This window comes from Manacus vitellinus, unplaced genomic scaffold, assembly GCF_001715985.3.
Source record: "Manacus vitellinus isolate BGI_N305 unplaced genomic scaffold, ASM171598v3 scaffold_15_pilon, whole genome shotgun sequence".
Classification (NCBI taxonomy): domain Eukaryota; kingdom Metazoa; phylum Chordata; class Aves; order Passeriformes; family Pipridae; genus Manacus; species Manacus vitellinus.
Genome location: NW_021939122.1, coordinates 4,897,239 through 4,918,441, shown reverse-complemented (window position 1 = coordinate 4,918,441; position 21,203 = coordinate 4,897,239). Strand labels below are relative to the sequence as shown.

The following is a 21,203-nucleotide window of genomic DNA, read 5'->3' as shown; positions in this document are numbered from 1 at the left end:
GCAGCCGGCGAGCAAGACAGCACGGGGTCTGGAACACCGGGCTCTGTGGGGCGGGCAGCCCCAGAGCGCGGTCGGCTGAGCCGTGGCGAGGGAGAGGTTCTTGTGGAGCCGAGAGCAGGGCAGGCACCGCTTAGCAGCGAACAGCCCTCCCGGGAGCCGGGGCCCGGAACAGCCTTTGCCAAGGCAGCGGCAGCCGGCTTTAGGGCTGGGGGACTCGCCCCCCTCCCGCTCCAGGTGATGCTGTCGCTGCCAGAACACCAGTCCTGGACCCGCGTCCGTGAAACTGGGCTCCTCCTGAGAGCGTGGCCCAAAGGCACTGTCACAGGGTGAGGTAGGAGGTACCGCGACAGGTAGGGGCCAGGCAGAGAAGACCTCGCTCGGTTAACATGGGGCTCAACCTTCCCTCCTGAGTACAAGGCTCTGTTCGCACCCCGACATTGACTGACCTTGTGCTCTCACTAAATGGCTACTGACACCTGGCATGCCTACACACTGGCAGCCACTGCCTGCCCACGCACTCCCGATCCGGTTAGCCTGACCTCTCTGTTCCCAGACACTTCCTATAACAAGGGATTCAGCTTAGCAGCCAACCACCAACGCTGCTGCCCAGAGAAATTTACATTTTCTTACACGGAAAACTTGAGGAAGCATAACTTCCCTTGGCAAAGGAGCAGGGCTGTGGCAAGGTCACAGCAGCCCCATTTCCCTGTCGGGAACTCAGCAATAACCTGCCCTCATGGCTGCTTACGGGCATGTATTTGCAAGTCCCAAAACATCCTGCATAGCCAAAGGGTGTTCACACCCCTCGGGCCCAGAGTGTCTGGTGCTCATAAAGGATACGCTTTCCCACTGCTGCAGAGAGGAGCTGCCTGCGAACAGCGCCTGCCCTGGCCTGTGTGGGAGGGGACCTCTGGCTGCCCACCACCTCGCCCCGGCCAGGGTGCTGGTTACACAACCGGAGGAGCAGTACTGCACACTGGGACTTGTAGTCCTGGGGGATCTCATCTTCCTCTGCATTGACTCGCACTGCAAGCAGCCTCCTCACAGGCCCAGTGGCTCTCCTTGCTGTTCAGCCCATCAGTTCCCCGACCCTTCGGGGCAGGAGTCGCGCTCCAGAACTTTGCTCCCGAGCCGGTTGTGCTCCCAAAGCTGCCCCGTGCATTCCTGTCCACCAGCGGGCAGCAGGCCTGCCCTCCTTCTCCCGGCAGCCCCCACAGCACATGGATAGATGGCAGCGGGAACAATGCCGGCCGGCAGCAGTGGCAGGGCTCGGATCGCTCCCTAGCCACAGGCGAGCGGCACAAGCCCCGTCAGGCTGCCTGTCATGCAGGGGGGCCAAGACAGCAGGGCAGCGGGGCTTCAGGATATGTCAGGCTCCATAAGAGAGCCTGATTCTTCCAGAGATGTTCAACAGCTGGCGTTTATAGGGGTGAGGGTAACTTCTAAAAAAGCCAGCTCACTGTTGAAAGATACTCCATGGAAATCTTTCTTACAGACCAGGTCATTTGAATATGCTCAGATTCAGTTTTTAAATTGAAACTAAAAGCAACAGTGCTTGTGTTTCACAAGTTTCAATGCCAAATGTATGCCAGGGCTTATCATTCCATAGGGCTTCTCACACTAGGAAACTTCATACCAATGAGGAAAACTGACACATGCTAAATTCCAATACTTACTCATATTCTGTTTTAGCAGTAGAAATTCTTGGTGTAAATGGCAACAGGAGAGGTAGGTAAATCCAAACTACAGTGATGTCTGTGCAGCCTCCTCTGGAAAATAGTGAGTCAGACCCGTAAAATTGAGAAAGTAGTCTAAGACTAGAGAAAGTATATGCTGGAACAAACACGAAGGGTAGTGTGTGAACACTACTCCTCACCAACAGTCAGTAGTATGATTGGCTTTTATGTAATTTAAGTTACAAGTAGAGTTCAAGAAACTTATCAATAAACATGTGTATCACAGCACACACTACCTGTCAGTTGATTCTGATATTTCAGTTCAACACTTTCCCCATTCTTTCTTTCTCTGTAATATGAAACCTTGATATTGCAAAATCCAACCAACATTCAAAGATTTTTTTTTTTTGGTTTTCCAGTCCATTCCTATTTACAGTCTAGTAAAAAAATGTTTAAAGTGCACTTCTGTCTGTCTTTCCAGTCAACATTCCTTCCATTCCAGTCCCACTTCCTGCAGTTTCCTCGTGTGGCTTTTGTTTTGTACCACAATTGTCTGAATTAAGATGTAATGCTCTCAGTAGAAACTGAGTTTGCAAACACAGTTTAAAACATACCATGTGCCCAAAACAGGTATCTGAAGGCAGCTGGCAAAACTGAGCTTTACTATCAGCTGACACCACTCCAAAAAGTCAGAGGACCACCTGGGGATCAGAGGGCAGCAGTGCTGACATCGAGGCACTTGACAATTGAGCAATGGTTTACAAAGAGTAATCATCTGAAACTTTAAGCAAGCAGAAAAACAGAGCTGTAAATAGAAGTGCAGGCTCGGAAAGAAAAGACAGAGAGGGGGCTGGATACAGAAGGGCCATGGGCAGCACAAGGACTCAAATACATGAATGAAAACATCTAAGGGCTGGAAGGACACAATCTAGAAGCAGTGAAGGGTGAGGAAGAGAAGGTTGTGGCTGCAAAAATATTCCAGGAATGGTGGAAATGGGGTGGGGGAACCAGGATTTAATAACAGGACTTTCCTAGTATGGACATTACTCTTCCATTATGCAATATTTAGACCTTTCCTCATGCAATTCAAACAAACTCCCAAGTTTTTAACCCCCTTATCAAGTCTGTAGGAGTCTCTTGGAATCCTTGTGATAGGGAAGGCATTGGTGCCTCACGCAGCTCTAAGGACACTGTAGCACTGTGTGGATCTTGCCACAAAACAAAGTAGAAAATATCAGGAGGGAAGTGTGGTTGTCCATATCCATGGCAAGCACTAGCCCAGGAGGAGCCCAGGATCTCTTATGCCCTCTCCAACTCCAACTCCTGTCTCTGGAAATGAGGATTTCTTCCTCATCAGAGAATTGCCAAAGTCAGCTGAGTTGTCACCGAAGTTATGTACTGGCTGCATGGCCAGATGTGCAGAGCACCTGGTCCTCAGCCCTGGTCTCGGCTCTCAGTCCTGGTGGTGCGTGAGCACACACCAACGTAACACCAGAAATTTTACAGCCAGTATGGAACTGTCGTCTTCTGCAAGAGCAATCTCGCTGCTAAAGCTCTGCTTTGTCCATGATGGGAACCACTCCTGCTTAGCCCCTTGATGGCCAATCTCCACTGCAGCCCCCTCATGAGTTGACCAGTTGTTAGGACAAGTCCCCTCGTGCTCTCCACAGACAGAGCGCTCTGTTGCAGGATCCTGGTATGTGGAACCAGGGCACAGTACCCTGACAAGTAAACTCCATTTTGCCCAAAGCTGTGAGCCACAGTTGTATGACAAAGGAGTGCAACACTGGAGCATTCATTTACAGGATGTATTTATTACACTGTAAAAAGTCCATTGGATTTGTAGCCATTTACTCTGTATGTACACGGTCATATTCCCACCCCAACCGCAGGTTCCTCTCCATACAGGATACACTGGGTTGGAGTCCCACCTGTGCCCCTCCCAGTCACCAGGGGGATTTCCAAGATTGAAATTATTGAGAATTTAGCCAGCTAGTCGAGGGAAGGAGGAGGGGGAACGGTGATGCAGCATTTGCCAGGCAGCCAGCTCTGCTCTGGCCACGAGGAGGGGGAAGAGCGGGATGTCCTTGCTGCAAGGCGGAAGCACAAGAATGACTACCAGGGCCTCGGCTGCAGGGGTGTCCTGGGGGCAGAAGGATGTGCGATCCCAACAACTAGAAGATGCACAAGGGTGAAATCTGTGCAGAGCTTCCAAGAGAAACCACTGCAGACTTGCTGGGCATCTGTCAGCAGGTGCCACAGATCCCCAGTCTTCTCTAGCTGAAGAGGATGTTCTCCTAAGGAAGGGGGCTGGTCACCAAGAGGACAGTGTAGCAAGTGGCGAACAACACATCGCTGCTGTGTTGGAGTGGCCCCCAAGTGCTGTGTGAGAGATGGCCATGGTGCTCTGCTCTCAGCATTTCCTTCTCATTTACTCAACTATGCAGAGCATTCTGGATTTGCTCTCTCCAACCAGAAAGCCTGATTATATCACAGGAGGAGGGAGGAAAGCCATGCTGCCCCTATCAGACTCCCCTGCTGCCTATTCCGTATCTGGCATGGGGATTGCTGTCATCTGTGGTGTTGCAGAAGGAAAGCATGTGCCTACAGCAGGCAAGAAGCCCTATGTAGCAAACTGGGAGCTGCACTGTAAGCAATCCACATTTCTAACAAAATTCTTTACCTGCTGAACTCAGGCATGCCCAGAGCCCAGACAAAGCAGTGCAATCAGAGGAGTGAGCAGTAAAGCTAGGGAATGGCTGGGGAATTGCCCAGGGACTGTACTGAATAATCTTGAGAGGCAGCCCTGTACTGCAGCCCCTCTCTGGCATGACATCAATAACTTTCCCCTCTTTACCAGATGAACTGGTGGCAGCTTGGTCCCAGGCTGCTGGGTGTGAGTGTTGCCTGGCCCCTGAGATTGCAAAGGCAGGAAGGTCAGTGGAACTGGGCACCCCTTCAAGAAGACAGGAATTTGTAGGCAGATTTCTAGGTGATGCCACAAGAAGGGAGCAGGATGGAATGTGCTCCAGAGGATTGTGGCAGCAGCCCTTCTGCTCAGGTTAGCATCATCTTCTAAAACAAACATGCCCACTACCAGAGAAATTGGCCAGCATCCTCCACCCACAGAGCCTCCTCAGCAGACAGTTCTCAGACACCCTCAAACTAATTGACTTCAGAGGTTGTCATGGGGTCAGTGGGCCGTGGAGTAGCTAAGAGGGGAACAGGAGAGGTGGCTTCAATTAGGGCTGGGTTGAGAATGATTGGAAGAGTCATAGGTGGCACTCCAACCTGCAGGGGAGATGCAAGAGGCTGCAGGATGAGTGGTGGCTGTGCTGTCGTAGGAGGTATGTCCGTAACGGGGCTTGTCTTTGTTGCAGCTGATGCTGGGAAAGAAGGAGAGGCAGAGGTGCTGATGGTGGGTGAGGCAGGTGCAGTGGGTCTCTCGGACTCTAGAAAAAGGGAGAGACAAAATACGTCGTTACACAGGACCTGACAAAGTCACCTATTAGTTGAAAACTAAGCAGGGCTCAAGATCAACTCAGGGGCTTTTTGAGACTTGCCCCTTCATATGAGGCCGTGAGGAGCAGGGGCCAATCACAGGCATTCTGACCACCCCAACAACCTCAGCAAGAAGGCCAAAAGTTATCCATCTGGAAGCACAACAGTTCAAAACACTAGAGGCCTGGTCACCCTAGATCATGCTAAAGCAAGGAAAAGCAGATCCATGCCACCATGCTGGGAACATGATTCCAGAAAAAAGAAAACAGGACTTACCACTGGCACCCAGTTCACAAGGCTTCTCCAAAGGAGCCAGGTGGGTGGTTGATCTCACATCCCCCACAGGAGAAGGGGGCAGGGCAGACACTATTGATTTCTGATGCTGCTGCTCCACTGGTATGTTCAGGACAGGATCTAGGAAGACAAAACATGCAGTGAGACCACACACCAGTTTGCTCACTCCTGCTACCCTCAATTTGCCCTTCTTGTGCCAAGCTCCCACAGCCTCCTGCAACTATCATTTCATCAGCTTCCAGGCAGCTGCGTGCTGGACAAGGTGCAAGCACTGGTCCAAACCTGTTTTCTTAAGGTTTCCCAGTCCCTTGTACCTTGGATGACTGTCTGTTTGAAGAGCTCATCCCGCAGCCGAGGTAAGAAACAGTCAATGCGCTCCCAAGTGATCTCCCAGAGATCTGAGTATCCTGTCCGTGAATCAGCACTGTGGAATATCCCAGCTGTATCCATTACGAGCAGCATATTCTTCAGAGACTCTGGAATGGCCTCCAGCTATAATCAGAGACACTCCTCAGGACACAAAGAATGGACATACAGCAATGAACAAAAGCTCAAAACAGCTGATGGGCTGCCTTGGAAACAGAGGAACATGGTGAGAAATCATGGAACAAAATGGTTTGGGAAGGATTAAAAGGTTAAAAAAAACCCCAAAAAATGCATCAAACCAAAACACCTTTCAAATTCAGAAGGTTAGAAGTGGTGAATGGTTGTCCAAAGCACTGCAGCACCACATTCAGCACCTTACCAGTAAGTCACTAGAGCCAGCATGCATGTACTTGTCCATAAAGTCTAGGATTGTGAGCCACAGGGCAGCAAAGGTGGTCAGTGAGAGCAGTGGGGAGAGATGCTGTAGGAACACCTAGGAAAAAACACAACTCCTGTCAACAAGTAATATGAGGGATGCTGCTCACATCTTGACAAGCCAGTCTTGCAAATCCGGATTCCCTGTCCTTGTGGCAGGCTGGGAGCATGCACAGGCCTGGCCTGAGGGTGTCACAGGCCTCCACTCTTCTGAGCTGCACATGTGGAGGACTGGATCTTGTCTCCTTTGTGAGAGGCCCCTGCAGTCTGCATCACCATGTCTTCCAGCCCATCCAGACTCTGCCTCAGGTCAGAACTATCAGCTTGTGACATGCAACATTTCACCATGAGAACACACTGTCTTCAACTAATGTTGGGTGAAATACTTCTCTCTCTCTCCATTATAAAGACATAAACTCTTTCCTGACAACTTTTCCAAGCCTAGGATCATGGATACAGTTCTGGAAAGAAGGCAGTTCCAGTAACAGAAGCTCATGGAGAAGCCCAGCACTAAAGACAGTCAAACTATCACCCTGAACTTATCCAGATCAGAGATGCTGAGAAGCAAACACAGCAAGGGTTTTCTTGAGCTTTCAGGCAGCAGAAGTGTGCTCACCTTGGACAGTAGTGTTGAGGCTCTCATCCTAGTTTCTTCCATCCCACCAACATCAGCTGGGCTGATGTTCTCAAGTAGCTTGGTTAGCAGTGGGAACAGCACCTGTTGGATCAAACACATGGATGTTTTAGAGCTGAAAAATGACTGATGAGATTTGCCCAGACAACCTTACAGAAAAGAGCTGGATTTGGGGACTGATGGTTTCCAGACAGAGACCATGAGAGAAGCAATGGGAAGTGGACATGAGTGGATCCACTTCAGTACTCCAAAAGGCTCTGTCAGAAACCTAAGCAGAAAGGAACTTTTCACAGAACCACAGTAAGGATCATCTTGCTGCTGTGGTGAACCAGCTGCTGAAGAAGACAGCGCTGAAGAAGAATACCATTCTTCCACTCCTGCACAAACACTCCAGGTTTGCTCTTCATAACAATACTTTCCTGCCTACATGCCCAGCCCAGCCAGGAGGTTACCTTGTTGAAGCAGGACTCCCATTCCAGGGCATCCAGGGCCTGCAGGTCATGTACCAGGAGGGCCCGCTGCAAGTAAGTGAGTGCTTGCATCCGTATCTGGCGTCGGGCATCACAGCACAGCCAGGCAATACCTGCAAGAGAGAGATTCAGGGCAAAGCCCACAGTGAAAGTGTCACATCCCTACTTTCCCAGTCTAGGGTAAAAAGTCTAATGAAGATCTGGGGGGAAAAAAAGTAAACTTGTTCCAGGCCACAAACTGGAAATCTACTGTCAGATCCAGAAACATGCTGGCAGCTAACTCATGCTAAAGATATCATTCAAAATCTGATCCAAATACTTTTTCAATTACAAGAGACCCTAAAAACAACCTCTGCCTGCCTTCTGCAGTTAGTTCTTGGCTCATCAACTTTCCTGCCATTATTTTGGAAGTGTCTCTGCTTGCTCTCATCACCAGCTTTACCCTGTAGCAAAGGACACCAGCAGTTGGACCACAGTGTTTGGGAATCCGCTGTGATTTTCCTGGCCGCCGTCTCCAGGTGTCGCTGCTCCTCCGCCCAGGAGCTGTAAATGCCGGCTGCTCGCGTGTGCAAGGTGTGCATGAGGTCCAGGAGCTGCAAGTACACAGCGCGGTAAGAAACACACAGGACTTAAAAATCTGAAGCAACTCTGATCTCTGCTCTTCTCCAAACCAATGCTAAAAGGCTCACAGCTACTCAACCCTGCTTTCTGTATGTACCTACTCATGCACAGCTACAGAGACGGTGGCAGGCCCTGCTGTCTGTGCCCTCCTGAAGTGGTCAAGTGCCAGGCATTCAACAAGATTTGTTTCAGTTCAGTAGGCATGTCAATCCCATCTTTGAGAACCACCACTCCAGTCATGCCAAAAGGAAGAAGGGACTCTTTCCTGGCATAGAGCATTGACTCTCCCAGGCAGAGGGATAAACCCAGCGATTCAGCTATGCTGTCCAGTAACAACTCTCTGCAACTTTTTTTTTTTAACAAAAAAGGCATGAAGCATATGCAAAGTTCTCTCAGAACAGCTCCAAATGGGCACATGACAGCACTCTGTTTACTAATGAACTGAGGCCCAACAGCCTGGCAGTCAGCAGGCCTGTGCCTTCACACCTTTCAAGTACCAGCCAGAGAGAAATTACTCCCTTAGCCCAGTCCTCTCTACTTGAAATCCCAGTGCCTCAGCCCACAGGGCTTTCCCCTTTCCACAAGCTCTGATACCCTGCCAGACTCCCTGCTAATCCTACATGAACCTCATGCCTCCAAATGCCCTTGGATCCACATCCATCTTACCTACTACAGTGATTCACAGCTTCAGACCTCCTCCTTGCTTTCCAGAGGACCTCTCCCTCCATTGCTATCCTGCTTTTGCCAGTACAAATTGCAGTCTTCCTCTTTCACTGCAGAACCACACATTGCCACCAGAGCCACCCTCTAATCCACTGTCATCCAGTGCCCACTAACCCAGCATGCAGCCCTCCCTTGCCCCATAAAGAATCCCAGTGATTACCTAGCAAAGCCCTAAGTATGGGAAAGGAGAGGAGGAAATCCTTGCTATACTTACGTCCTGACTAACCTGTAAAGACACAGTGTGGTAGCTGGCAGGGATGCTCTCATCCTCATCCTCATCACTGTGTGTGTGTGCCTGGTGTTGGCTCAAGACCCGGGATCGCCGTGTGGAGCTCTCCTTTGGTTTTTTTTTTAACCGACTGGATTTACTGTCATACCTGTGGCTCTTCCCTCTCTTTTCCTGGGACTTGTAGCCTAGAAAGTAAAAGGCAGCAACATATCGTATACAGAGTCCACCACAAAATTTTCTGCCTTTCGACACATAGAGCAGCCACCTTTTGATATCCCCAGCAGAGGGCCCTGTCCTGTGAAATGACCACTACCTGCTTGTAGAGAGGACCCAGCACCCCTCAGGGACAACCTTCAAACAAGAGCTGATATTATTACCTCCATATCAACTCCAGACCTCCCCTCCATCCCAGGGAAGAGGATAAAAATAAGGTCCCTGCTGTTAGCAGGAGCCAGGACACTCTTCTCATAGTAACCATTTTCTGGGGGTTGGGGACTCATTCCCTGACAATATACTTCACACTTCTTGCTGACTGGCCACCCTAAGCCCAGTCCTGACTGTCAAGTCAAGGGCCATCTCACCCCCATTCAAGCTCGCCTCCACGAAGATCCGTATCGTTTTGACGCACAGCTCGAAGTTCTCAGGTGTGACATGGGCAGCATCTCGCACGATGAAGGACAGGGACTCCACACATTTCATGAGAGACTTCGTGTCATGTGGGCCCAAATCCAGCCCCACAGTCAGGCTGTACTGGTTGACAAGAGGAGATGGACCCAGCCTGCTGAGCCCAGCAGTGGATCTGGAGGTGTCGATGTCATCTTTCCCCACCTGCAGGATACAGCAAGAGGGTAGCAGGAGAGGGTAGCACAGCAAGTAGCACCTCATGCACCTACTGAAAGGGCCTTTCTTCTGAAGTCAACAGATAATGGTTCTGTAGGGCCCATTTCCCTTTCTTCCTCATTCGCCTCCAACTTTTCTCCTCTCCATCTGTATTTCTCCCCATCCTCCCTTTATATTATCAGCTCACCTTAGCACTCTTTTCTACTGTCTTATTCTTTCTCCCCCTATCACAACCTCTGTTCACAGCCATGCTAGGAGTAGTCTTCTTTGGGCACCAGAAGCCCACTTGCTACTCACCACCAGCCAGCCACTGTTCATGACATCCACATCCGTCACCGAGCGATGCATCTTGCCGGGCTTCCCGTGGTCTGTGTACACCTCTGAATCAGAGGTGTAGCCACGGTCCAGGCTCATGTCACTGGGATGATAGGAAGAGGAGACCTCGCTGTCTGACTGAGCACCTGCAAAACAAAAGGCATGGGATTTAGATCACAGCCAAATCAAGAGCTTGCAAGAGTAGCTGTGGACAAGGCAGAAGCAATCCAGATTAGTCAGATCAGCATCAGCCAGGAACGACTAGTGGGCCCTGGAAGAAACCAGCCCAGGCTTCTCTTCCTGTGAGACCTGTTTCTGCCCTGTAGGCATGTTTTGCTTTCTCCTCCAGAGGGAAGGAGCTTTCCATCCTCTCCTGTGTCATTTGTCAGCCCGACCGTGGATTTAAAAAGGGCAGAAGTCCAATACTTCAACCCTGAGGGAAGAATCAGATGTACCATGAACTTTATCAACAACTAGAGGTGCTAAGTTCAGCCAAGACAAGTCCAAAAACACAACACGGGATTACATGACTCACATGACCCCTCTGGGGACACTCAGCTCCACACTAATAGTGGTCAGATTTTTCTCATGAACAGCAATCTACATTAGCATGTTCCACACCTGTCAGATCTACCTTCCCATGCCCCAACATGCCCCAACACAGAAGTCTTTGCAATGGACAAATTTAAGTAATGTTAATATAATGTTATTTAGAAGGAAAAACTCATTCTCTCCATCATTCCACACTATCTAGAAACTCACCAACAGACAGACAGACTTGCTGTGAACACAGTGCACCAAACATTTTCAGGAGGTAAAGAGAACTAATGTTCTGATGTGCAAGGTGCCAAGTCAAGCAGTTTGCTCTATCAGCAAGGACAGAAGCAGTAAAAAAAAACAAACAAGAGAGAGATGGGAGGAGACAGCCCAACATTAACCCAGAAGGCAAATGCCATAAGTGTTTTACAAAATTGTGTTTCTCCCATCTGTCTAGCATAAAGCATAAGGACCTAGCAAGAAGTTCTAGAAAGAAAACAAAGCCTTCTGGAAAAATCTTTTCTTGCTCTTTGCTTTAGAAGTCTGAAGATATCAGTCTCAAATACATTGCCAGCTGGCTAAAGCAAAACAGAACAATTTGTGGAAAAAACCATCTTTTTAACACAGTCAAGAGAAGTGGGAAACAGTGGGTTGGTCTTGTGGGAATGGTTCAGGCACTGTTAATACAAATGGATTTGGAAATACAATTTTAAATAACAACTCCCTTTATGAGATCCTTAAAATGGGGACAGAAAGGAGTCAGTCCCACAAAAGAAGCAAGTATGACAGGAGCAGCAGCTGGGTTTACATTACATGCCCAGATGAGAGATTATAGTACCCAAGGCACCAGAACACAACCAGCAGAAAATGCTCCTTGGGTAGATCAAAGACCTTCTACAGCTGCTACAACTGATATCAGTTTTCCTCCCACTGCTCCCCCAGGGACTAGCACCTGGATTGCTGCTCACTGAGTAGGAAGAGACGGCAGAGTAGAGACAGGGACAGACCATGAGGTAGGAGTGAACAGCAGGTGCTGGTCTTTAATCTTGCTAATGTAGTTTAATATCAGCTTTGTTTTCTTGCAGTCCCCTTTGCTAATTGAAAAGCTTGAGGAAGCAGCTGCTTATCTGGCAGGCAGGCATCAGATTTCCTAGCAAAAGCTGGCCTGTCTTACCTGTGTCGTTATCTGCCCTTGCTGTAACCTGCAGGGCTGCAGGCGGCTTCACCCCAGACCCGATACACTCCAGGAGGGTGAAGAGTGTGTACCAGTCATCCCCAGAGTGAATGTTGGCAGCATTGGTCTTCAAGAGTTCATGGAGGCCGTAGGCAACCTCATGGCTAACTCTGGACAGCACATTTGGCTTCATCATAAGTAGGATACGTAACGAGAGGAGAACCTGGCCAGAGGAGGAGATGAGAATAACAGACCCTATTACTTACACTCCATTCTCCAACAAGGTTCCCCTTCATTTATTTAGAGCTACTTACAACTGCTTTTTGTTGTCATCTGCAGCACAGAAAGTTAAATATGGGTCCACCTAATAGCAGTTGGTTTCCTGTGTTGCCAGGTGTGGCCACAAAACGCCCCCACTAACTGCATTTCAAAAATCTCTTACCTGTGCACTGATTTCTTCTCGACGGAGGAGTCGAATGGCCAGTCTCAGCAGCCCCACCACTGCCCTCTCCACCAAGAAGCAGAACTCCATCGCATGGACACAGAGATGATACAGGTGGTCTCGGACAGTCTGCCAGACACAGGTCACACGGTCCCTAGCAACAACAAGGAGGAGGGAAAGGGTAGGATGAAAGAAAGTGAGACAAGCTGGATCCAGCTACAGGATCCCAGAACTCTAGTCAACCCAGTATTTAATGTAAATGAAAAACTCCAGGTAGGAGATATAAGAACAGACACAACAAAGCCATCAAATTTCTTACTCATTACTTGCAAAGCAATCAGGTGGGAGAATTCTCCCTCTGGAATTCAGTTTATATTCTTCAGATTTCAGAATATCAAGCAATAATTCATGAGCTAACAGCCATTCTGTTTGCACATGCTAGAGTAGAATTGTTAAGCCCTGAAATTACAGCCACATGCTGCTTCAGCTGGCAAACCAAACACATAAGGAACTCATTCCCTGGACCCAGGCAGCAGCTGCAGTGAAGCAGGGATGCTACAGTGAATGTGCATGTATTTCAAGGTCGTACCTATTCTCTAGAACAATCCGCAGAAGCATCTCCAAGCAGAAGGCTGCATCCTCTTCATCATATGTCTCCTCATCAGGAGTCACAGAGATTAGAGCCTGGAAGAGCCAGGAAATTTTTGTGAATAACAAGCTCCCAGAAATGGGGGACCAACAGGTGAGGACCAACAGAATGCGTTGAGTCTGGGCAAAACTGCACTCCACTGTCTGGTGAGGTCATGCATAGTCTATCAAAAATGCACTGGATAGAGGTCAAGCTAAATATATTGAAAAAATATATCTTTTTCATTATGCAACATTATCCAGCAGCTTCTTTCTAATAACCTGTGAAGCACAGAAGAAGGAGACATACATAGGAATGACTACAAATACTGGAGCTATTCCTCTCAAGCTTGCATATGAAGGGAGAATTCCTGACATAATGGGAGTAGGAGCAAAATATTCCCCCAGAACAGAGATTACACTCTCCCAAGGAGATGAGCTACTCTAGCCCAAAGGCTAATGAGTCCAGTCTTATTACATTTCCCACAGCAGCCAGGTATCACACTATCTAGGGTCACATGGTCAAATATTTCTGTACAGCTCTGGCCACTAGAGTGGCATTTTAGAATGCTCTCATTAGGTACACAGCAGACCAGAAACTATGAAAAACTTTAAGCTTCTACATAGAGTTACACATACTTTCAAACACTTGCCAAGAGTCCTCAAGGCTTTTAGAATGCATTCCACAATTTAATGTTTTCTTCTACTACCAACTTGTGTCTGCCAGCACAGAAGTTACTTTTAACAGCTGAACTAATGATTCGTTTCATATCCCAAATAGTTTCAAGACCTCCTCTGGGGACAGAGGAGCTAGGTGAGTACATGGCACATATCCACGATCATGCATAGCATACTTGTTCTATCACTAGTCCAGTCCCCTGCCCAATATCTCTCTCACCTTCATGAGCTCCTGGAGGGATTCCAGTTGGAGAAATTTGCTTTCTGTGATCAACTTCTCAGGATCACATTGCTGCAAAAGACAGAAAAGAGGACTGTGCATCTGGGGAGTGTGGATGGCATACAAACAGATCCTCCAGAAACACATCATGTTCACAGAAAAGATACAGATAGTGGCTTTAACACAGTTAACTGGACAAAAACTCCTGCCAACTAGTTCACTGTTTAACATCAATTACTTTTAGCAGACCTGATCTGTGCTACACAGATTTTGATAGATAACTCCTCTAAGTCCACACACTGGTCAACCGCCAGGTTCAGATTTTGTTGGCACCATATGCTTTAACACTGTCTTGGAAAAGATTAGTTGTTTGAGAAGTCATTAATTTGTCTTCAAATATAGGACTATGATGCCAAGGGCAGATCCCAGCCTCTTGTGGGGAATCATTCCTGTTTTCATGTGTACACAGCAGCACATAAGACCATTTAGCTGACAATCCAGATATGCTTATCCATAGTTTCTTACAGTTCCCAAGTTACCTGTTACCTGCAATACTGTCTAGCAGCATGTATATTTATGCTTCTGTGGCCTGTTACCCACATAGTACTGTCACCAAGAAAAAAAGCAGGTTGTTCTGCAGCCTGTATGTTACCTTTATGCATTCCAAAGCTGCTCGCTTTGCCTCCTGTGTTTCCGTAGATGGCCCTCTCATACCAGATTGCTCTGTCCCACTGAGGGTGAGCCAGCTAACAAAACTCAGTACTGTTGATTCACCACTGCAAATCAGAGGAGACCAGCATCAGCAAGAAAACAAGAGACCATGTTATTTTCCACCTTTGGTACCAAAAAGACTGCCTGGGACATCTACACCACTCACCGGTTAGATGGTGTCTCCTCACGCTGCAGATAGATTTTGCCATTAGGATCCACAAAGTCTTCAACCTGAAATACAGACCATGATGTGCATATGACCAATTATCCACCTCTTTGTAGCCTTCCCCCCCAGCCCTGTGATGTTCCTCTTAGTGATGAAACACTACACCGAACCACAGTATATGCAGTCAAACCAGCTCTTCGCTTCCCTAGCCCGTCAGTAAAGTGTCACTCTCATCTGGCAACACAAATCCTGTGCTTTAATACTTCATACCTATAAGCATGTCCCCCTTCACACAATACTGAAAATGTGTTCAAGTAAAATAAATGTTGGAATTTCTCAAATCCAATGTTTTTGTAAAATGAGAAAAATGAAACCCTATGAAAGAAGCTTCACATAACTCGAGCACTACACCCTTCACAGGCTTCCAAGCTCTGTACACGCTTTACCAAAGCCAGGCCTTCACAAGAGAGCTCTCCTCCTCTTGGAACTGGCTCTATGAAAAGCCAGCTTCCCACTCCTCTAACTCTTCAGTTATTACCTCCACCATGGCCTTGGGCAGCAGCTCTGCTCGGAAAAGCTGTAGCATGGCCTCCATGATGTTTTTCCAGCCCTCTCGCAGAATGTCACCATGGCGATGGGCCAAGTGAAACACAGTCTTTGCTGCAATATGGGCCTTGGGATTACTTCCAAAAACAGTGGGCAGGTTCTCAATAGACTGCAGGAAAGAAGAGGCGGTGGCAATCAGTCAGAAAGAGATGCTTTCTTTTCAACAAAAATTAGGGCATATGCTTCAGAATTGGTTATGGGAAAGACAACAATTCTCTCTATGATGCTTGGATAACTCCTCAGCTCATATTCACTTTGCACAAAAACAAGGACAAGATGGCTTACCTGATACAAGCTGAATCACTGAACCACCTAGACAGACGCTCCCCAAGAATGACAACAACACAGAACATTTTGAAAGTACTTGCTGAAAATTCACTAATTATCCTGCTACAGGAACTCATTTCAGGATCAATGCCTTCTACAAAAAGTACGACATTTCCTCTGGAAGCAGCAACTACACTGCCCTGCTGTTAGAGAAGGAAACCAGGGCCAAAAGCATTTCTGACTCGCAAAGTTAATCCTATCACTACTTAATAGCAAGATACAAGTAAGAGTGATGGATCCTGACATACAGTCTCTGCTAATAATTGCTGGATCACAAATCCTCACAATCCGTTCAACGCACTCACAGCTTTTCAAAATATAAGAAGTGTGCTAAGTCATTGCAACCAAGCAAGCATATCCTGCCAAAACAAGAAAAAACCTAGCAATCGTGAGCTATTATCAGACATTAACATGCTCCATGTTTCTGCAGTTACTTAAGGTCATTGCATTATTCCTTTTGACAAGAGATGGGCTTTGCTGTTCTCTTGCTTATGTGGACAAAATCCATACTTACTCCCCCATCAAGAATGGAAGTGAAGATATGAGATAGGATGGACTGACTCTCTCAATCTCGGATCTGAAGTTCAGAAAAACTAGCTCTTGCTTCAGCCAAACTGCTGGCCAAACTGTTATCAAAATGGGTCTTTGATCTAGAGGCAAACTCCATTAGAAGTCCAATCTGAAAATCTGGCAGAAATGTGACAACCAACTTGGTTGTCTGTTGGTATGGGGAAACCATATGAACACATACATTGCTGGAGTCTCAGAGTGCAAACAGCATTATGCCTGATTTTGCACTGTGCTAACAAGCCACAACCACTGAATTAAAACACACACACGTTTTGCTACTACTTATTCACTGAGTCAGTATGAATCTTAACTGTGGATCATGAAGAGGGGCACTTGTTCTCCTTAAATCACTTAATCCCCCTCCATGTTCCTTTCCATTCCTCTTCTTTCAAACCAAAGTGGCCATGCATAGCAAATGCATTGTGTGGAGAAGATGCCTGCTCACCAGGATGATCTGACCTGGGAAGAGCTGAGCAGCTAAGTGACACTTTGATGTTCTCCTTTGTTTCCTCACAGCCGCTCTTTGCTTTGTCTAGTCAGTCCTCTGAAGAAGGCCCCTCCTTCTCCTTTTCCACCAGACTGTCTTTAAAGTATTTCTTCAGTTGTCCTATTCCACTACCGTCTCCAATCCTTATAGGAATTTAGGACAGCAGAAAGTAATTGGTGTACTTGGAATCTGGCCAAAGATAAGAACTCAGCCTTCTGCAAGTCCAGAAGTCCTTTATTCTATGTCATCACCAAAAGACATGCTTGCTTAATTTACACAGACCTCAAACTGCTCCAGATTCCAGTCTCACAACTAGATGGGATGCAGCTGGCAATAGTTGGTGCATCTGAGGGCTTAGTCTAGTTGCTTCTACTGTGTAAATCTGTGTCAAACTGTTGTTTCCTGGCAGACATTCCTCTGCTTGTGTTATCTATTGGTAGTCTCGAGGTCTGGTATGCCTGGAGAGGATCAAGTATTGCATCTTTACTGTTGTGAGCTGTGGAGGAAGAGAGAATCTAAAACAACCCCGCTGCTTAGGATTTGTCTTTTAATAGTCAAACCAGTACTTTTTCACTGTTACAAATGTCAGAATGCAAGTGATACAAAACACTTGGCCCAAACCATTCCATTTCCCTGCAACCTAATTCCATCAACTGCATGAATTTGCAGGACTGTTCCCTTTCTCCTATCCCTTTAAGGGAGTTAAAAAATTCACCTGTCTTGGCCTTTTTACTCCCATGCTTTCAGTCTTGAATCATCTTGCTTCCTTTATGTGTGGCAATTCTGTTCTGCTCACTGTGGGTCTTGTGCTGGTTCTGAGAGCAATGCTGTGAGATTCTTTGGGAGTTTTGACCATTTACAGGAGTTGCTGTCAACTTCTTAGTAAAAAACATGGTCTGCCATACACTGTCTATCAAACACCTTGGGGAAAAACAGGCTGCTGCTGTAACACACAGACAGATTTGGGCAACAAAAGCTTACACTAACCACTGCATCTCAAATTTATTCTCACAGTATAACCCAGGGAAATGGTCTTTAGGGCTTGCCAAAAGTGGGGCAGGCAGCCGATTTTATTACCAGACTCCACACACTAACTGACAATTCAAAGCATTTGTTTTTCTAATCTCTTTGTCCTTATGCTGTGAATCCACATACAGCCCCTACACTTTGGAAGTACAGCTCACAAAACAGTCCCTCTTGGCACTGCATAAGCCCTTTAACTAAATAGTCAGTATCTGAAATGTATAAATTTCCTTGGGATCACAGGGAGATTTGTCTCCTCACATCAAGCAGGTGCAATAAACACTTCTACATCAAAGCATTCTGTTTCTGCATAAACTGCCACTTGTGAGCGAGTAGAAGGAAATTTGCATATTTGAACCTGTCCTATGGCAGTCTCACTTCACTACACACTTTCCATTGCTTCCTCCAGAAACTCTAGGCAGGGGCTGATACCTACAGATACCGTGATAACTAAAATAAGCAACGATTACTGGCTTAACACAGGAAGAGAGCTCTGATATACTGGAGGTCACGCTTCTTTCCCCTCCTTGAAAACTTACCTCACTGCTGAGGGCTGTAAACTTGCAGAGAGAAATTATGAGATTGTCAAACACATCACTAAGGCCATAGTGGGCAGAAATCATTGCACATTTCCTGGAGAAAGAAGAAAACAGAAAATAATGTACTAAGCACAGAGGAGTCTGTCTGCAGGACAGCTAATCAGAGACCCTTATTCTTGACATTTTAGACCTTCCTCTCCACCTACCTACTCATAGTGAATGCTGATGTATAGAAGTCTACTGTTATCCTTCAAATAATCTCAATGCTTACCCATAGATCCTCATATTTGCCTGTGCTGATGCATGGATCACTTTAAAAAAGTGAGTCTAAACAGATAGACCACTTCCACCGGAGCATTATACCCAATCTCCTGTCCTGACCTAAGAGAGAGTTGCTGGGATTGGTAGTAGTGTTCAAGGTCTAGTTCCAAGAGATCATGGCTACAGTAGTGCATTAACAGTACTTAAGGTATTATTTGGTCTGGATCTAAGCATGACCAAAGATTGTTCCAATAGAGTTACTCATAGATGGCAAGTTTTTTGAATACTGGTCAGCTGGGAAAGAAAAAAATCCCCCATATCATTCAACCACAGCCAAGACCTCACATACATGACAGGTTTTGTTCATATACAGAGGTTTTGCCAACATCACTGTGCAAGTTAATAGTGACTTCCCCCCTCCCCCAATTCTGAACAGCTCAACTATGTCAGTAGGTCTTTTAAATGCAACCATGTTGCAGTTTAAAAATATGTATCCCAGGCACTTTGATTTATTACAACACCACAGTCAAGCCAAACAGTGAGTGGCAACCAAGAGAGGAATGAATCAATACAAATGACAGAACAAAACTAAAGGACCATAGGTCACAATAAAATGCTTTTCAATTGCTAGGAAAAGTAACAGTTGACATTCCCTGTGACGGCTCCAGCACATAAACAGGAGACAATGGCCACACTTGTACTCTTCTGGGTCTTCATGAATGCAAGAGTTACCTGAAACCAGAAATAGCCTTCTGGATTATTGTTTCTTCTAAACTCTTGTCAAAAACATAAGAAAGTGCTGCAATGGTTGGCCCCCATGTCATGGTGAAGAGATCGTGGTCATAGCTTCCAGGAGGCACATGGAGAAATATTCCCTCATCCGTGGCACCACGATGTAGCAGGACATTCCAGATATAGTTTTCCTTCACCAGGCCCGTCTGTTCTTCTGGCATCACTATCTCATCATTTCTACAATGTAGGAAGGCAGAAAGGTTGAATTTTTCATTCTGAGCCAAACCTAACATTTACGCCTTTTTATTACTTGGTCCCAGAGATAAGTGATACCTATTCTGGAACAATTTTGCTAGCTCCTGAAACATTCTCTTGAAGCTTCCCTACTTCTCCTGTCCCTCTTTGATATCTTGAATATAAAGTCTGGTGGCTCTCAGAAGCACCCAGCAGTAACAGTGTACGGACAGTATTGATGAAGCATCTACCAAACACTACAAGTGCAAAATGCAACACAAACTGCAGTTAAATGATGAGAAATTTTGAACAGCACACTGGCATAGCTTCAACCCCATCCCAGCTCTCACTGTGTTAGAATGCTCTCCCTATCTCATTATTCTCAGACAAAAGAAAAATTGTTATATCACTGCAGTCACAGTCAAGAGTATCTTGTAAAAGACTAATGAAAATATTCATATTATGCCAAAATCAAATATTAGAAAGCCAAGTAGTATAAAATTAAAGATAAAACAAGAAATCAAATGTATGATGGGTGATTTATAACCAGGGTACCACAGCTCCTTAATCTAACTTGGATAAAGCTACACAGTAATAAAATAATTATGATTAATGCCAAGTACTGCTTGCAATCACAGGTTAAAATATATCAAGCCTAAATACATACTCCCTAGACTCAGGTAACATTGCACAAGAGAAAATCCTCTGCAAATGACCAACTAATTGAACAAGAGTCTCAAAGCCACTAAGAATAGTAGATTGCAGTCAATTTGGAAAGTAAAAGCCTTTCTGCAGCAATCAAAAAATAATGTCCTTTACTGCCAAAGAAGCAATTTTCATGTGCTAATGACAACTATAAAAAAATGCTCTTGATAAGTAATAAGCTCTTCTCAGTTTCAGGTGCTGGCATATTTTGACAAGAGCTATTAAAACTGAGATTATATAGGAAAGTAAGTTTGCAGTCAACAGCTTATTTTTTCTAAGAACTCATATTTGATTAATATTAACAGAAGCAAGTGAATGGGTTTACTTGGAAAGTCTCAGGACGTGAAATTGTGCTCAAAACTGAAATGCTGAGATCCTGAACAGATCATATACTACTTCATACAGATTTCAGTCTGATTTCCACCCCCCAATAGTACAAAGAAAACAAACAGTTCCTCAATCTCAACTATGACACCGTGGCAGTCTGTCTGAGATGGAGCAATACTGAAATTAAATACCAATTGTTTTAGTCACAGAACATACTGAAACAGCTCATGTATCTGGTGAAGGGGGGATAAAGGAGAATAGACTGGGACAGAGGCACCAGGCAACAGAACAATATGAGGATACTCTCAGGTAACTATTCAAAACATTAAGGACATCCTCAGGGAAGAGAAGCCAATCAAAACTAGAGTTTTATTTGAAAGCTAGAGCTACCTCTTGAAGAACTTCTAGATATTCAGTATAGGCAGCAATCCCACCTTCCTGGAGAAGGCTCAAAAGGGAGGGTCAGCCTAATCACACTGCCCTGATTCCAGCACAAGCTACTGCAGACAGAAATCAACAGTCAGTCACATCCTGTCTCCTCAGAGATGTAATCTGCTCAGCTTCAAACTGGCTGGGCTTCGATTTACTGATAGGCTAGATTTTTAATCTATTATTGAAGCTTAGTGCCCAAAGCCAGTCTGTGCACAAAAGGGTCTCAACCACCAGGAATTCTCCTCAAATATTGGTCAGTGTGTCAAGAGCTTTAGGGGTGGCAGAAGAGACTGATGCAGAT

At 46.3% G+C, this 21,203-nt stretch overlaps 1 protein-coding gene across 3 annotated transcripts in view; it reads right to left on the bottom strand.

Annotated features, from left to right (window-relative positions):
- Nucleotides 1–3,470: 3,470 nt before the first annotated feature.
- The window catches only part of GBF1 (golgi brefeldin A resistant guanine nucleotide exchange factor 1), a 116,397-nt gene continuing 98,664 nt past the window's right edge, over nucleotides 3,471–21,203 (bottom strand). For 2 of the 3 annotated variants that reach the window (XM_029958478.1, XM_029958476.1), the window contains 19 exons: nucleotides 19,205–19,441; nucleotides 18,212–18,305; nucleotides 15,198–15,374; nucleotides 14,660–14,724; nucleotides 14,435–14,558; nucleotides 13,783–13,854; nucleotides 12,847–12,941; nucleotides 12,258–12,411; nucleotides 11,816–12,038; nucleotides 10,087–10,250; nucleotides 9,531–9,777; nucleotides 8,935–9,134; nucleotides 7,819–7,969; nucleotides 7,359–7,489; nucleotides 6,889–6,990; nucleotides 6,217–6,330; nucleotides 5,786–5,963; nucleotides 5,454–5,591; nucleotides 3,471–5,128 (listed from right to left, as the gene is read on the bottom strand). In XM_029958478.1, the coding sequence (XP_029814338.1) occupies nucleotides 4,842–5,128; nucleotides 5,454–5,591; nucleotides 5,786–5,963; nucleotides 6,217–6,330; nucleotides 6,889–6,990; nucleotides 7,359–7,489; nucleotides 7,819–7,969; nucleotides 8,935–9,134; nucleotides 9,531–9,777; nucleotides 10,087–10,250; nucleotides 11,816–12,038; nucleotides 12,258–12,411; nucleotides 12,847–12,941; nucleotides 13,783–13,854; nucleotides 14,435–14,558; nucleotides 14,660–14,724; nucleotides 15,198–15,374; nucleotides 18,212–18,305; nucleotides 19,205–19,441 (2,953 nt within the window). In that variant the 3' untranslated portion in view covers nucleotides 3,471–4,841. The remainder of the gene's footprint in view (nucleotides 5,129–5,453; nucleotides 5,592–5,785; nucleotides 5,964–6,216; nucleotides 6,331–6,888; nucleotides 6,991–7,358; nucleotides 7,490–7,818; nucleotides 7,970–8,934; nucleotides 9,135–9,530; nucleotides 9,778–10,086; nucleotides 10,251–11,815; nucleotides 12,039–12,257; nucleotides 12,412–12,846; nucleotides 12,942–13,782; nucleotides 13,855–14,434; nucleotides 14,559–14,659; nucleotides 14,725–15,197; nucleotides 15,375–18,211; nucleotides 18,306–19,204; nucleotides 19,442–21,203) is intronic. The other variant, XM_029958477.1, reaches the window with a different exon arrangement.